This window comes from Caloenas nicobarica, chromosome 1, assembly GCF_036013445.1.
Source record: "Caloenas nicobarica isolate bCalNic1 chromosome 1, bCalNic1.hap1, whole genome shotgun sequence".
Taxonomy (NCBI): Eukaryota; Metazoa; Chordata; class Aves; order Columbiformes; family Columbidae; genus Caloenas; species Caloenas nicobarica.
Window position 1 is genome coordinate 152,074,759 of NC_088245.1, and position 15,870 is coordinate 152,090,628.

The following is a 15,870-nucleotide window of genomic DNA, read 5'->3' on the forward strand; positions in this document are numbered from 1 at the left end:
GTATTATTACTCCATATTTTTGACAACTCATCATTTAGTATTCAAATTGTATTTAAATGATTGTTAGTTTATGGTGGAAATGGAGTCAGCAGAAGTTAAGTTGGTAATATTTAAGTGTAACAAAGCGTTGACTTTAATGAATCGTTTGGGGAAATTAAATGGAAGAGTGTGAGGATGTGGGGAGGAAAAAAGCCCAGACCAACCAAGTGAACTTAAATGCTAATGTAATATAACCACTTCTCGTTGGTTATGGGGAAATTCCTTTGGTTTGAAGGGCCATATCTAAAGCCATTCTCACTCTATGTTACTGAGACATTTCCCTCCCTCTAAAAAATTTGGTATTTTTTTTTTTCCAAGATGTGGCAGAAATGTGAAACACACAAATCTAAAGCAGCATCAGAACAGATCAACACCCGTTTGCCCCCGAGATGCCCGGCCCCCACCGAGCCCCCGCCTGGCGGCGCGGAGCGGAGCGGGGGCCGCGCAGGTCAGGCGGAGCCGGAGGGTGTTGGGACGCCGCCCCAGCGCCTCCCGGCTCCGCGGGGCGCGGAGCTGCCCTGCCCGGCCCCTGGCATGGGAGGCGGGACCCGGCGGCCGCCCCCGCCCCTGGGAGGGCGGCAGGAGAGTTGAACTTGGGAGCCGCTCCGCATGGATCCGCGGCGCCGCTCGGCCTGAGGACAGAGCGCAGCCCGCGGCCGAGGCGCCGCGCTCCCCGCCGCGGGCGGATCGGCCGATGGAGAGGCAAGAGGACGGGCGGGACTGGGCGTACAGGTAAGGCTGCTGGCGGCGGCGCTTCGCCGGTGCCCGGCCGGCTCGGAGACGGGTGTCTGGCAGCGGCCCCCGGAGGGTCCCCCCTGCCGGGACCGGCCGCCTGCCCGCTCACACCTGGGCTCTCGCGGTGGGGGGGGACACTTTTAAAAATGCCGCTTTTACAACTTCCCTGTGAATCTGCAGCGCTCTGAGTTGGGGAGCGAGCCGGGAGCAGGAGCGGTGCCTTGCGGGGAGTTCGTGGGGTTTTTTTTGGTGGGTCCCTTAAAATAGCCGTTCCCCCGGCTGGTACCGCTCCGGGAAGCGCGACGGGCCGAGACGGAGAGGAGCCGTGGTGGAGGGTGAACTTGGAGCCGGGGAGAGCGAGTTGTTCCTCCCGGAGCGCTGGGGGCGGTGGGGTGGCGGCGGCAGGTAGCGGCCGGGGGGCGGCGGGAGGCCGGCGGGAAAGGGCCGAGGGGGCTCCGGGGAGTGGAGTGGCCTCCTCCTGCCGAGGGGAGAGCACCGGGACACACCCGCGAACGTCAGGGGCACCGAGGCGTAATAGTCACCTTCAGTGCCCGGAGGCAGGTTGGGGAAGGTAACTTTCTTAAAAGAGTACTTCCTGGCTCATTTATTTTCCCCTTCTGCCTCAGGAATGGAGTTGAGCATGAAATTATAATAATCTGCACTTACTGCCTAGGCAGTCACAGTCATAAATAGGAGATGTCTTTTGGTGGAGATCCCGGGATTTTTTTGAGCGTTCTCATGTTCTGTGTCTTCAGAGAAACCTGCGTCCGGGGTTTTCGTGGGTTTTACACCTGTGTTTTTTGTGTCAAATTTGAGTACATGAACACCAAGGTGACTCTACTGACTGCCAATTAGATAATACCAGTTTGAGGTCTGAATATTGAAATGTTCTTCTTGTGATTCATGGTTTACTACCCGTGATGATCGCGTGAGCCAGAGTTTACCCAAGGCTGTTCCGGTGCCGCTCCATGGGCAAATTCCTGCTCCATGAATGAAATGGGCAGTGGTTGTGGGAGTGAAGCCTTAATATCTGTCTTGCAAACTGTTCTGCACGGACAGACCCCTCTGCCTGTTTAACTTCCATGAAGCCTATGAGTGTTCTGTACTCAGGTGATAATCGGCAGGTATAAAGCACCCCGGGAAATTGCCAAAAATCTTGGTTTAGCAAGGTGACTTGATATATCAAGCTAGAACAGAATTAGACTTGCAGTTCTGAAACTCCATCAGTGCCTTGCTACCCGAGATAATGTGATGCAAAACTGACAAATTGTTAAAAATAATAAAATAAGCATGTTTGATATTACCTACGAAGAAGGTGGATTGGCACAAGGATTTGTGTTTTTTCCCAAGCCATATACTTTCATGAAGATAATTTCAGAAATTACCCCTTTAAAAAATAATCTTTGTAAGTTGTTACACTTTTACTTTTTGTTGTCATTTTTCTGTGCAGAACTGCGTGGAAAGTGAGTTCAGGCCATATTTGAGCTGTTATGCAGTACCTTCATACTTTTCAACTGTTTGTATTGTGGATAAAAATACCTCCCAGACTTCTATGTGGTCATAATTTGGGTCAATTTTGCACACTCTGAAACGTAGGGAAAGCTGTAAAACTGACTGAAAAGTGCATGTTTAAATTCATTTACTTAAACAGCTTTGATATGCTAAATGGAGTGTAACAGTTTGTGTAAAGTAGGTTTTTGTTGGGAGAAGGGAGTTTTGAGCTGCTTTTAGAAATAGCAACTGGAAGTTATTTAAAGCATGCTTGCATATTTTTTTTTTCAGCTGTAGGTATGCAGAAACATTTGAACAAGAATTCTTCTTTATTTTGTAGGGTTGATCCATATGGGTTTGAAAGGCCAGATGACTTTGATTATGCATCGTATGAAGCATTCTTTTCCAGATATCTAGTGGTGCTCACAAGAAGAGCAATAAAATGGTCCAAGCTCCTAAAGGGGAATAACAGTGTACAGAAGAGTTTAAAAGGTGAGCTGCATATGTATTTATAGGCAAAAGTGCATTATGTTGGAACCAATATAAATTGTATAAAGTTGTTTTGCTTTTTTGAATATTAAATACGATTTTTGTCTTCAAATGAAAAACAGTAGTATAAACAGTAATAATACATACACAAATATGCTGTTGTTGGAGGGACAGTTGATTTGATTTAAAGCTTTCAAAGGAATAATTCTTCTTTGGCATATGCTATAATATTTTAGGACATCTGCAACCCAGAGATTATGGCCACTAGCATTTCAAGATGCTGTTTGTTATATTGTGCTCTGTGCACTCTTTAAAAAGACATGAGGTTAGCTAGAAGACACTGTCTTGAACCCCCGGGATTGGGATGTTTGAGCTCTCAGTTGCTGACTCTTTATCAGTTTTTTAGGTTGCTGAGATTTTCTAGCTTACCCTCCTTTTCTAAAATGACATTCACCTCACAGCTAAAAAGATATGTGCTAAGCACTGATGCTAAGTACCTTATGAAGTCAGGAAAATAAAATTAATGCAAGAGCCGATGCAATATTGGATAAAATGCTGATGGAGCTGTTAATGGCTGCTTCAAAAAGCAAGAAGACCCCTAGTAATGTTTTATACTGCAAGAGAGATGGGAGAAATGAATGGAGGGAGTCAGAAGGTGGCAGGGAATCCTGTGAGACTAAGGGGTGGGGGTTTTTCCTCCCAGTCTTTCTCTCTGTTATTTTTTCATACAAGCATTTAAATTTTCCTCTTTACTCCTAATGATGATATTCAGCTTGCTTCCTCTTGGGAGTCTTTTGGAATTGGACACAGTTCTCTGTAATATGTTAAAGAAAAAGTGAGTAAAACTAAGCAAAAGTTCATCATGTGCTGACTGTAACATAGCTGAATATTTAGAGCTGTGCTTCAGTTGCAGACTTCGACTGCTAATTCTGGTGGGTTTGTTCTTTTGCGGTGTTTGTTCGTTTGGTTTGGTTTTTTTTCCTTGGCACAAAGAGTGGGATGGTAACTGGTGAGATGTTTTAAGTGTAGCAGTGTATTTAGTGTACGAATGTCCCAGTTTAAGGCTGAGGAATCCCAGAAAATGTAGGTTTAAGCTGTAGCTGCTAGATCATATGCTGCTAACTAGAAAGTAGCTACTTCTACTCTCATTTTCTTCCAAATGTAAGGAAGCTTTTGTTTAGAGTGTCAAGTTTGAATATAACAATAACTGTGTGGTATTTTGAATTAGGGAGGATTTTGAGATTCTGCAGAACTTGGTCTTCTAGTTGTCGTGGAAAAATAATCTCAGGCTTTAATTCATCTCCTTCTATCAAAATGTGTGAACTATGACAGCATCAACTTTTAGCAATTCCTGTGAGTGTGTTACATGTTACATTTCTCTTCACTTGTGTAGCCTGTTACAGCATTGTAGACACAGAATGCTACTGTGATACGGTCTGAATGCTTCTGGTCTTATTTCGGAGCTCAAACTTTGACTGAATCTCTCAACTTGTCTACCAGGCTTCAGTATCTTCTGCCCTACTAGCCGTGTAATTGCAATAGCCATTAATGTGGTTTTAATCGTCCCTAACAGACTATTGTTTGTGACAAATGGGATACCATAAATCCACTGAGTGGTCACAGGCAATGGCTCTTCACCGTAGCAAGCCCTTGCAGGCTGATGCATCATCTTTGATGTTACTACATTTTGCTAAAGATACTTGAATTTGTAGACTATGCATTCTTGCATACATATGTAATATGTTATTCTAAGGAGAGTGACTGGGATAAATAATGTTAAGGAAATGTAGTCTGCATGTAAATTCAACGTCGTTGCAATAAGTCTCCCTCATTATCCTCAACTGAACCTCAGAAGAGGAGTGCAACAGGTTAACCTGTAAAATTACTGATTTTTAAATACTTCTGTTCAGCATCAGTATTAAGATTGAAGTCTGTGGTATATGCACTTAGAATTACTTAAGCAGTTGTTTAGGTGTGTGCTTTATCTTGCAAGATGATCTTGCAGTGATTTCCTTGCAGGCAGTTGGAGAGCAGAAGGACTGCCTGGTGATGCACTGAATTTCCCTCCTCCAGCACCTGACTTCATTGCTCAGGAGCTGCTGGTTCTGATTATCTTCCCCTCTGCTGCAAGTTGGCTGTAAGCTAGAACCGAGAAGAATATTTAATTTGCCACTTTCCTCCCCTGAACGCAATAGCTGTATCTGCAAACCCATCACAGAATCACAGAATGTTAGGGATTGGAAGGGACCTCGAAAGATCATCTAGTCCAATCCTCCTGCCAGGGCAGGAACACCTAGGTGAGGTTACACAGGAAGGCGTCCAGGCGGGTTTTGAATGTCTCCAGAGAAGGAGAATCCACAACCTCCCTGGGCAGCCTGTTCCAGTGCTCCGTCACCCTCACTGAGAAGTTTCTTCTCAAATTTAAGTGGAACCTTTTGTTCCAGCTTGAACCCATTACCCCTTGTCTTACTGTTGGTTGTCACCGAGAAGAGCCTGGCTCCATCCTCGTGACACCCACCCTTTATATATTTATAAACATTGATGAGGTCACCCCTCAGTCTCTTCTTCTCCAAGCTAAGGAGACCCAGCTCCCTCAGCCTTTCCTCATAAGGGAGATGCTCCACTCCCTTCATCATCTTTGTGGCCCTAGCCACAAAGGCCCATAGCCTTATTTTGAGTTCTACTGGGGCCTTTTAAAAATGCATCCTGCTGTGCGTAGACGTAAGATGGGTATTGGATGTGTGGTATCTCAGTAGCTCCACACCCATGTGTGTTTACACATAGAGAAGCTCATAATTCCTGTCCGGGTGTACAGGAAGAAGTGATGACTTGTGTTAATCTTCCACTTCGGAAATGTAGCATGTTCACATGCTGCTCTGTTTGCCTCACTGCCAGGGTGGTATGTATGTATGTATGTAAGTAATTCTGTTCTAGTGTAAAGAAAAATAATTAGACTACATTTTAACAACGGTAATTAAGCAGTGTATCCTGTTGTTCTGGATTACAGCCTTCTGGCAGGGCGGGTCATGGGAATTTTGGCTGACAGTTCCTTTTGGTACCTCTCCAGTCTCTTTCTTTTAGTGTTTTCTGGTATGTTGTTTCCCCCTTTAACTTTATCTGCATTGTCTCCTCTGCATGTGTGAATTTTCTGTCAGTGTTCAGTCACTTGCCTCTTCCCTCTCTGATGCTACAGAGATCCTCTTAATTGTTGCTTTTCTCCATCAAGCTACTATCTTTATGGGACCAAAAGGCAGCTCTCTGCTCTGGCTTCTGTGCAGGTGGGCAACAAGCTGTCTGACATAATTACCTGAAGTAGCTTAATTCTGACCAAAAGGTACTATGTAAAAGAATTTCACTTTCAGTGGATTAGTCAAAGTTGACCAGTAGATCTTTGAGGCTGACGAAATACAGTGAAAGGTAAAAGCGATGGTACCAAACAGTGGTTGTAACAGGAGCATTTCTGTTCCAGCCCAAGGGTTGGAGGTAGGAAGCAGCATCATAGAAAGTCAGTTTTTGTGTATGACTGTAACTCGAACATTTAGAACACAGATCTGCTTTGTTTCTTCTGTGATGTACTCCTAAAATAAAACCCTCAATTCCTTGTTGTATGCTGTTTTCAGCTCTTTTGTAGATTTTTTTTTTCTCTAGGATCCAAGTTAATTTCCTCAGCATTCAGCACTAATTGTTAGTAACAGAGAAAAGTAACTTAAAGTGCAGATGCTTCTCAAAATCACACTCTTCTAATATTTTAGATGAGATAATTTTTGTTTTAAAATGTTGTTTTCCTACATGAACTTAGTCTATGGTATAGAGTGAAACAGTGTTAATCTTTATTTACAACTTTATGTGAAGCAAAAACCTCCATCATTCTCATATTCTACCATTAACAAGGACAGGCAGGCCTAAAGTGATTTACTTATTTTTAAATCTTGTTATTATAAGCAGTGCAGAGTATTGTAAAATGTTCTTTCCTGCATATTTTTCTCTTGAAGTTACTGTGGGTATTTATTAGCATTTCCAGACTACCTCCCTATCATGTAGCTGTTTTGTCTTGTAGCAATAAAAACATTAATAATAAAGTGTGACTCCTAACCTACAGAAACTGGCACTGGGTGTCAGAGGTAATGGAATTATTAAGATTATTTTTGTTTGCTTAGAAATTGACGTTTTGTATTTTGTTAATGAACAGAGGCAAAAAATTTCACATACAGATATTTCTTTACGTGTTTTAAATCTTAGGCTGCATTGTGTACACTGTGGTTGTCCTGGGAGTGATTCTGTGTGTGGATACTCAGGGCTTGGTAGTATTCAGCGGTGCTACTTCTGAGATCAAGCCCTTGGTTTACAGTTGGGGTCAAATGTGTAACTAGAGACACATGCATAATCCAGCTTCATCTGTGAAAGCTTCTTAAATGTTATTGTGGGAGGATATTCTATGGTGTGGACTGTGCTTGTGGGCTTTTTAGTTCCTGAGGGTAATGTGGTAGAGGGCCTATAGAAAACAAGATAAATACATATTTGAATAAAACAGTACAGTTTTCTGTCTAGAATATTACAGATATAAATAACTTACGTATATAGAAAACATTAAATTGCAACTGTCCTTGTTTGCAAAACTACTTTGCTGCGTCCGTATGTCAGTTTGCAGATCCTGGCAAGTGTGATAATGGTGTGAGGAAGAAAAGCACCATGTAAAGGCCTTTTCCATTCCGTGGGGAGTGGGGAAGCGAGGGTAGGTAGTCACTTGGGGCGACACAAGCCTCCAGCTGTCCATTACCATGAGAACGATGACACTGAGGAATAATGAGTGTATGCTGTGCTGCAGGGCTGCTTTCCCCTTGTGCCAATGACAAAGGCTTGTCCCTGCTTCTCTTGAATTTAATGTGTATTGTCGGGTGTGGATGTTGCCTATGCTTTCAGAATTGACAGTTGTTCTAAAAAAAATAAAAAGCTTTGGAATGATATGTTAGAATATGATAATCCAGTAATTTAGCCAGTAAGTTTGCTTCTAGAGACATTTGCAGACTCATCAAAATGTCTCTTCTTGTTGACCTAAATGGCACTGGTTCCTTATACTCATTCCTGCATTTGCTATGTTCATCTGTAGGATTTCTTGACCATTAAAGTTTAGAATCTTGGAGGGGGAAAAAAAATAAAAAAGATGAAGTCGGGATTATTAAACCACCATGGAAACACAGAATTTATTTGCAGTCAGTCTAAAAGCTAAACAAACACTGCTCCCTGAAGACCGGGTGTTTATTGCAAATGTTAAGGGTAGGAGTGTGTTTTTTGAGAGAAAGTACCAGATTTTAGGTGGGTGAAATGCCCATTAGAGATGCACAGATCTCTCTGTTGACACTGGGAAAGCGGCTTTGGCTCCCAAAGGATATGCAGCTACCATTAGGTAGAATGTATTTAGAAGGTGGCTGAGTTGTAAAACCATATTTCAGTCTGCTGTTTTTAACACCTTGAATTCGGGCAGAGTTTATCTTGAGTTACAGATCTTCGTGACTGGATAAAACCAGATTAGGTAATGATATTGTGCGTGTACGTGGGCAGAATAAGAATCTCCACTCTTATTTGAATTTAGGGGCAAGAAGTTGATACTCTGATTGATACAGTCTCCTTCATTTAGTAAGAAACATCTGTTTCCTTTGTCAGTTTCTTCTCCTTGGAAGAAGCAGAAGGATCTCAAACATTTGGCTGTCTTTTGGGGTCAGGAGGGGTAATGCTGATTTAGGATTATGTGCCAATGAGCAGCACTGGCTCCTTATTAATATTTTTTCATACCATTCCCAGGAAGAAGCTGCTTTGACTGTCATTAGCCTGATGCTTCTTCCTGCAATCTTGTATCCTAGTTATTTATGCTGAATCATCTGCTTAAAAAAAAAAAACCTCAAAGCACACCCTGATGATGAATATGATGCAGGAGATAAGAGCTACTTTAGATTTGAAAACACTTCTCCAGTTATTCTAGGAAAAATCATCTGCTGATCACTTACATGTCCAGTTCTTTCAGAGGCTCACTTAGACAGTAGCCACATAGTGCATACGTCTTGGTTTCTGCTGTGATTTCAGTGGTTAGGTGCTAAGCTGAAATCCTACAGTTATATTAACATAGCCATTTATGTTAGAGCATAACCAAGAAAATTGGAAGGGCTGTCGTGTCAGAGGCCATTAGTAATGCAGGGAAAGAAAACATCAGTGCTTGTCTGAATGGAAGAGTATAAAGATCAAGGGGAAACAGCGCAGTTAATATCTCTATCCAGAAAGGAGGGAAGAAGAGGAAAGGATTCAAAATCCTGATTGAGGAATTGAGAAGAGAGGAAAGTGCTGGTCTGGAGATCTGTGTGGGGAATCTGAGTGGCAAGAAGTTAGGAGTGGATTTAAAATATACTATGTAGCTGAGAAGGAAATGCTTATCCCAAATGATACCAAAGGAGAGAAAGCAAAATAATCTCGTCAAGAGTTTTCCTATGACTTCTTAACTTTTTGTTGCTCATTTCCAAAAGAAAAATACAGCTGGATTTATTTACTTATTTAATTTAACCCTGATAAACTTATTGTTTTGCAGTGAAGAGGTATATCAGGAAAGGCATCCCCAATGAACACCGTGCATTGATTTGGATGATTGTGAGTGGGGCCCAAACCAACATGGAAGAAAATCCTGGATATTACCACAGACTGCTTGAAGGAGAGAAGAATGACAAGCTGGTTGAAGCAATCAAAACAGGTTATTGCTCTGATAACAGTGTTTATCTGTCCTATGTCCTTAAATGTTAGAGATCAAGTTATGTCATGGAAAATTTACATATCTGTAGTAGTGGTTTAAGTGCTGAATTGACATGTAAATTAGATTAGCTATAAGCTCTTTAACAGCACAGATCTTTCTGTGCTCATCATGTGGTCAAAAGCATTAAGGAAGATTAGAAATTATTTGGGAAGGAGCAGAGAATGAACTAGACAACACTATTATGTCGCTTCCTAAGTGATTGAAGAGTGTTAACTTTGTACCATGAGACCTGCCTTTGGGCCTCTTTCTCCTTATTTCTGTCCCAATAGGTTACTGGAGGAGCAGCAGGGATGGTTGAAAATGTGGTACAGTGTCTGTATGAGGCAGGAGTGTGCTGGGATTTCAGCTTGAGGAAAAAGACTGCTGAGAAAAAGCTGCTGATAGAGCTATGAATTATAAATGGTGTAGAGAGGGTGAATGGGGAGCAATTGTTATTTGTTTTTTGTAACATAAGAACCAAGGATACTGAATGAAATTTGCGGTGCTGCGGGTTTAGAAGAGCGTATCACTGAACTGTGGCTCTTGTTACTGGAGGGTGCTGCTGAGGCCAGAAGTATGAACTGGTTTAAAAAGGAATTTGATGAACTGAGTGGCGGGGAAATCTACCCGATGCATGAAATCCTAAACACTAAATGTAAATCCCTGAAAGAAGGGAAGTGTAGGAGGAGACATACCCCTCCTTTACTGGTCCAGCTTCATGTGTGCTGTCTGTGAACATTGTTCAGTGCCCAATACTGATGACGGGGTATTAGGGCAACCACACCTTAAACTGGCCTGCTGAGTGTTTAGAAGAGGCAGTAGGGGAGGACATGCCATAGAAGTTTGATCTAACTGGTGTTTGTCCTGAAACTTTTCAACTTGCTGTAGCAGAGCTTTTGTGGAGAAGCTGGTATTGGCTGTATTGCCCAAATAATGAGTCGATAGGTTGGGCTGTGCTCTGGACAAGCACAATGCCGAGGTTGTTTTGTTAGAGTGGCAGGTGCAGTTGTCATCTTTTTCATCTTGAAAAAGCCAGATGGTTAAAGTTGGGGCTTTAAAGATTTTTACTCGAGTTGGATAATCACCTGAACAGTTTTTGGTTTATACTGAGTTTCTCCTCTGCCTCTCCCCACAGCAGCACTGTGGGCTTTTGGGACTACACGCCTTAGTAAGGTATTTTGAAGCATAAACTTTCATGTTCCTGTGAATATGAAGACTTGCCAAAAGTGTTATCTATGAATATGAATACTAGCCAGAAATGATGGAGGAAATAAAGTTTTAGAAGAGCTGCTGCATCAATCGAGAAACTGCAGAAAACTAATAAGGAGCAAGTGAGGGAAGGGATAAAGAAAAGCAGGTTGGGGGGTTTTATTGGAGGAAAAAAAAAATAAAAGAGGACCTCGGACTTCAGAGTGATAAATTTCCCTTCAGAAAGGAAGAAACAATGTGAACATATGAGGGATAGAAGGAGCAAAGTACTTACGGTGAATAGAAATTTCATGTTTAATAAAATTAATGCTTCTGTTGACTGTACAAATTTTATAGTGGGCTTTAGCTGAGGACTGTTTCAGTGTGAACTGCTGTCTGACATGCAGTTCTTCTGCCTGTGGTGGTTTTTTTGGTTTTGTTTGTTTTTTCTCCCCCCTCCCCCAATACAGTTACTAAAGAAAAGTTTTGAATCCTTCATACAATTAGGGAAGGCTTCCCCACTCCTTGTGGGAAAAACACGGTTTTTGCAATTAGAAAGAAAATTGGAGCCGATTCTTTCAACTGCAAGCCTAACTCAGGTTGTGAAATTAAAGATGAGTTTGGTTTGAGTACTGTCTGCTCTGCATGTGGTGGACTTTTCCTACTGCCCCTTCACCCTTGTCCTGCACAGCTGAGAGGAAGAGCCATAACTGAAATGTCAGCATTCATCTAGTCTCTAACATCCAGCATATACTTTAATAAACAACAAATTCTGATTATGCAAATACTATGCTGCTCTTCCTACCGAGAAGAAACAAAACAAGTCTATTTATCCCATAACTGTCAGGCTGTTGCTCAAGTCCTTTTAAAAATTGCCTTTTTCCTCGTGTTTTTCTTTTCAGTCGCAAGATGTCAAGTGAAACATTTTCCTGCTCTCCAATTTCTGTAAATGATTTGTTCACTTTTAAAAGGAAGAAATAGCGATTAGTGCGATAACTTTTTAATGCTTGTGACTTCCATTACACTAATCATGATTTTGGGGGGCTTTCTTCCTTTGGTTGCTTCCTGTTCAACTTTGTGTCAAAGCCGTAACAAACTTCTTCCTTTATGCAGCAAAAGGCGATAAGAATTGATAACTCTTAGCATATAAATAGCTGTGCAGTAGGGCTGTTACAATTGGTTTTTTTTTAAGTTTAGCCGGTGGCGGTGGTGGTGGTTGTTATTTTTAAATATAACCAAAACAACTGTTTGTATTTTATTAATAAGTCTTGGATTTTGAAATTCTTCAAACAGGATTTTTCTCCCCGATTTAAACTTCTGAAAATCAGATACACAACTCTGGACTAATGACCTTGGGTTCCCTCTTTATGGACTGAAGCAGGCGAAAAATTAACTCTGCCTGTTTCTTTCCAACAACTAAAAGAAGTTTGGGTGACTAGCTCAAACTTGCATGTCTAATTTTCAGGCTTTTGTAAGGAGACATGAGTCATACTGTGCATGTTTGATCTGGAAGAAATAAATGTTTTGAAATGTCAGTAATTGCATAGTCCTTACCTGGTTTAGGATTGAACTGGAAGCATGTGAGATGTGCTTGGATATGGAAAATCACTCTCCTTGGTGAACTTGCACCAATGAGCAGCAGCTTTTCTTATGATCACACTATGGTGAAACTTAAACTTTAAAAACACTGTGATTTTAAGTGGAAGTCACCAACTGCAGGAACAGGACTTTTTTTTGGGTTTTTTTAATTTATTTTTTTTTTAGCTGTTTGGGACTGTTTGGTAGAAGTTCACCAAATAAATCAATTGCAAGTTCATCTAATTTGTTAGGAGAATCTGCTTTCCTAGAGGTGCAGCTCATTTCATGCCACTTGTCTAGATAAATTTGGCATATGTTGTTTCTGTCAATCTAAATGTCTGGTTTGCTTTCATTTAGGCCTTTGCAGTCAGGCATTGAGAGAGTCCAATCTGCGGGAGACTTTCTTTAGTCCTACTTGAAACTGATTTCTTTACACTAATATGATTAATCTTTCTAGGAATAGATTATCCTTGAATGCAGGCAGCCTTTTAGCCAAAATGGAGGTAAAATAGTTTCTTGAAAGTCATCCACCAATACTACGGTTTAGTGAAGCATAGTGAACTTTCACTTGTACTTCAGAAAAGCTGTAAAACTTTGTTTGGAAAGTGAAAAAGGGAATGGCTCCTAATTGTCGTCTTTTTCTCTTTTGTCTAGACATGAACAGAACATTTCCAGATAATGTAAAATTCCGCAAAACTGCTGATCCCTGTTTGCAACATGCACTCTACAACATATTGGTAGCATATGGGCATCATAATAAAGCAGTAGGATATTGTCAGGTATGTAATCTCTCTTTCTTTTAAACAGTGCTGCATTTCACCAATGGTAGTTGTTGTTGTCCATTTGAATGTGTGTTTTTAGAAGCAGATCCACAAACTATTTCTGTTTTTAAAATGGCCTGTTGCGGGTGGGAAATGAATCGCTTCAGGGAAGTTCAAATGTCCTTGTGAGTTTGTCCGTGGTCATTTTTGCAGCTTACTTGATCACATTTGCTTCCATTTGTTAGCTGCAAAATAAATGTTTTATCACACATGGTTGCATCAAGATTATGGTTGCATCAAGATTAGTAGCTCTGGAGACGAAGAGCAATCGAGCTTGGCTTTCTCTCTTCCTCCCTCCTGCCATCTTTCCCAAAACAGTCCTTGGTATGCATGAGGCATGATGAGGTCTCAATTTCCTTTGCTTTAACTGTCATGTTTTTCAAAATACAGGAAGACTAACGTTCATGTGACATCACATAATTGGGGGTGATATCATTTATTTGGTGCCATCTCCCAGTATAGACAGGCAAGTAGGAAGAAAATTTGTTTGAAATTCAACCTGATACTGCTTATATGACAGCTCAAAAAAGCTCCTGTTGTCACTGCCAAGACTGTAGAGTTTCCTGCGGGACTCAAAGAAGATAAAAGTTGGCTCGTGACAGCCAAGAAAAAAGCAGCCATCTTTAAGGATCATAAAGAAGCAGAACCTATCACGAGTAAAATGTGTTTTCAGCTCACTTATTAAGTCCTCTCCTTTCTCCTCCCTCTCCTCCTCACCAAGGATGTGCATACTAATCTGTACCTTATGTTATTTAAGAAAAATGTAAATACAACTGTTTCAAAGTTAAAAGAATACTGAAATCTGGAGAGGAGAAGACTTAGACGGACTTAAAGCTAGACCGAAGCCACTAAAAAAAATTATTTTTGTGTATCCTAACCAGTTTAAGTACAGAAATTATTTGAAGAATGAGAGTAGAAGATTAATTACTTTCATTATTTTCAGCATTATGTATTTATTAAAATATATTTTTAATATTTTGAGAATAACAGAAGGTGTAGAATTATGAATACTCTCTTTTTGCAAGTGTCAGACTCCTATGTAGAGGTCATTACACTCACAAACACACAACTTCTAAACCAAGCTAGCTTCTACCCAAAATATATGCCAAATTGTTTCTAAAAACTTTTGGTACATTAATGATTTAATCAGCGGGCTAATATTTTCATTTTAACTTGGCATTATGAACACTGGAGATGAAAGAAGATGACTTTAAAAGCCTTATGAGATTTCTTTGCACCTCTGGTCTCCTCACATGACAAATGTTATCTTTTCTGGCTAAGTAATTAGAACGTAAACCAAAGGTCAACGTCTGCTTTCTGAGGCAAGTCATAAATCAAGCAAAGTTTCAGGAAATCACCTTTTCTGCTAGAGAAGCAGCAGACTTCATCAAGATAGATATAGTGATACTCACTGCATGATAGGAGAGACCCTGTAAACACTACAAATTTCAGAGTGAAAAATAGATTTTGAAAAAAGAAAAAAAAAAAAAAAGTTTTGCAGAGCTTGTACTGACTGAAGGCTCCTTAGGGGATGTTTTCAGGATGCTGGTGTGTTTGTGGTCCTTACTGGCATTTAAGTCTCCCACCTGGCAGGGTATTGGGCTTTGCACTGTCATGCTGTGACAGTGGCACAGTGCTGCCCACGCCAATATAACCAGCAAAATTCAGTGTCCTGTGAACATGTGCTCCAGAGCAGGTTTTTGTGCGTGCCCTGGTAAATGGCAATCAGTCTCTTGTCGCCATAGATGCAATTACTAAGCTAATTGTCAGCATGGGAACAAATAGTTGCCTTCCCAGCTAGAAGGCCAAGCACCATTTAGGGCCATGCAAGGTCTGTCCAGGCCACTTGTGTAACAACTGCTGTGGTGACTCAAAGCTTGAAAATGAAACATGGGAGAAGATGCAATGTCCTAATATTTCCGTGTTCTGGGAATGTTGCGAGGCCTTCTGAGGTGGAACAAGTGACTCAAATCTGTTAAATAGAAGAAAGGAGATCTCAGTTTGGGGAGGGCATTGTAGCTTGCAGGGGCTGCTGCAGGATGCCGAGAAACAGCGGTGCTACCTGTGGTGACAGGTGTGCTGGAGAAGTCCAGCTTGCAGGGAGAGAGAACAGGGAGAAGGCCAAAACATGGGATGAAACCAAAGAAAGCAGTGTAGCCATCACTGGCCTTCATAGCCTGTAAATATTTATAGGTAGTTTTCTGTTAGCTTAGGAAGACTTTGGGGAGGGCTTATACCTCAGAGGTGGCTTTGGTATGTTGTCTTTTGACATGCTGTGTTATTACAGCTGTTAACTTGTTTACAGTGGAAAAGATGTACTCAAAAATGCACAGTAGTTCACTCTCTTAAGCATGTAAATGAGTAATATTGCCATAACTTAGCAGTGTTGTGGTGGATACAAGAAAAAGAGTGCCTGAGACGGAGGCAATGTGTTTACAGGGAATGCCAGTCCATGACTTGTGTGTTTTGTATGTCATTTCTCCAGAGAGTGGCAGTAACGGTTACAAAAATGGCACAGCTGGAATTTGGCCAGTCATGACTACTTTTCACAAAATTTCTGGTAGCTCTTCCAATTCCCCCACCCCTCAGTGTTTACCTCCTGGAGCTATAGTGGCCAGTCATTGACTAGAATGGGGAGTACTGGAGGTATTATGGAAGCAAATGGTTTGTGTACAGTCATTTGAGTTAAGCAGCAAGAGCTTGTAAAAGCTGCTGGAGCTGCAACTTTTTCAGTAAAGAGTGTTTGGGTCAAGCAGT

General features: G+C 41.4%; 1 protein-coding gene across 1 annotated transcript in view; it reads left to right on the top strand.

The window, feature by feature from the left end:
* The first annotated feature begins 613 nt into the window (after nucleotides 1-613).
* The window catches only part of GRTP1 (growth hormone regulated TBC protein 1), a 36,852-nt gene continuing 21,595 nt past the window's right edge, over nucleotides 614-15,870 (top strand). The window contains exons 1-4 of the mRNA XM_065627084.1: nucleotides 614-771; nucleotides 2,606-2,757; nucleotides 9,329-9,487; nucleotides 12,947-13,071. Of these exons, the coding sequence (XP_065483156.1) occupies nucleotides 734-771; nucleotides 2,606-2,757; nucleotides 9,329-9,487; nucleotides 12,947-13,071 (474 nt within the window). The 5' untranslated portion in view covers nucleotides 614-733. The remainder of the gene's footprint in view (nucleotides 772-2,605; nucleotides 2,758-9,328; nucleotides 9,488-12,946; nucleotides 13,072-15,870) is intronic.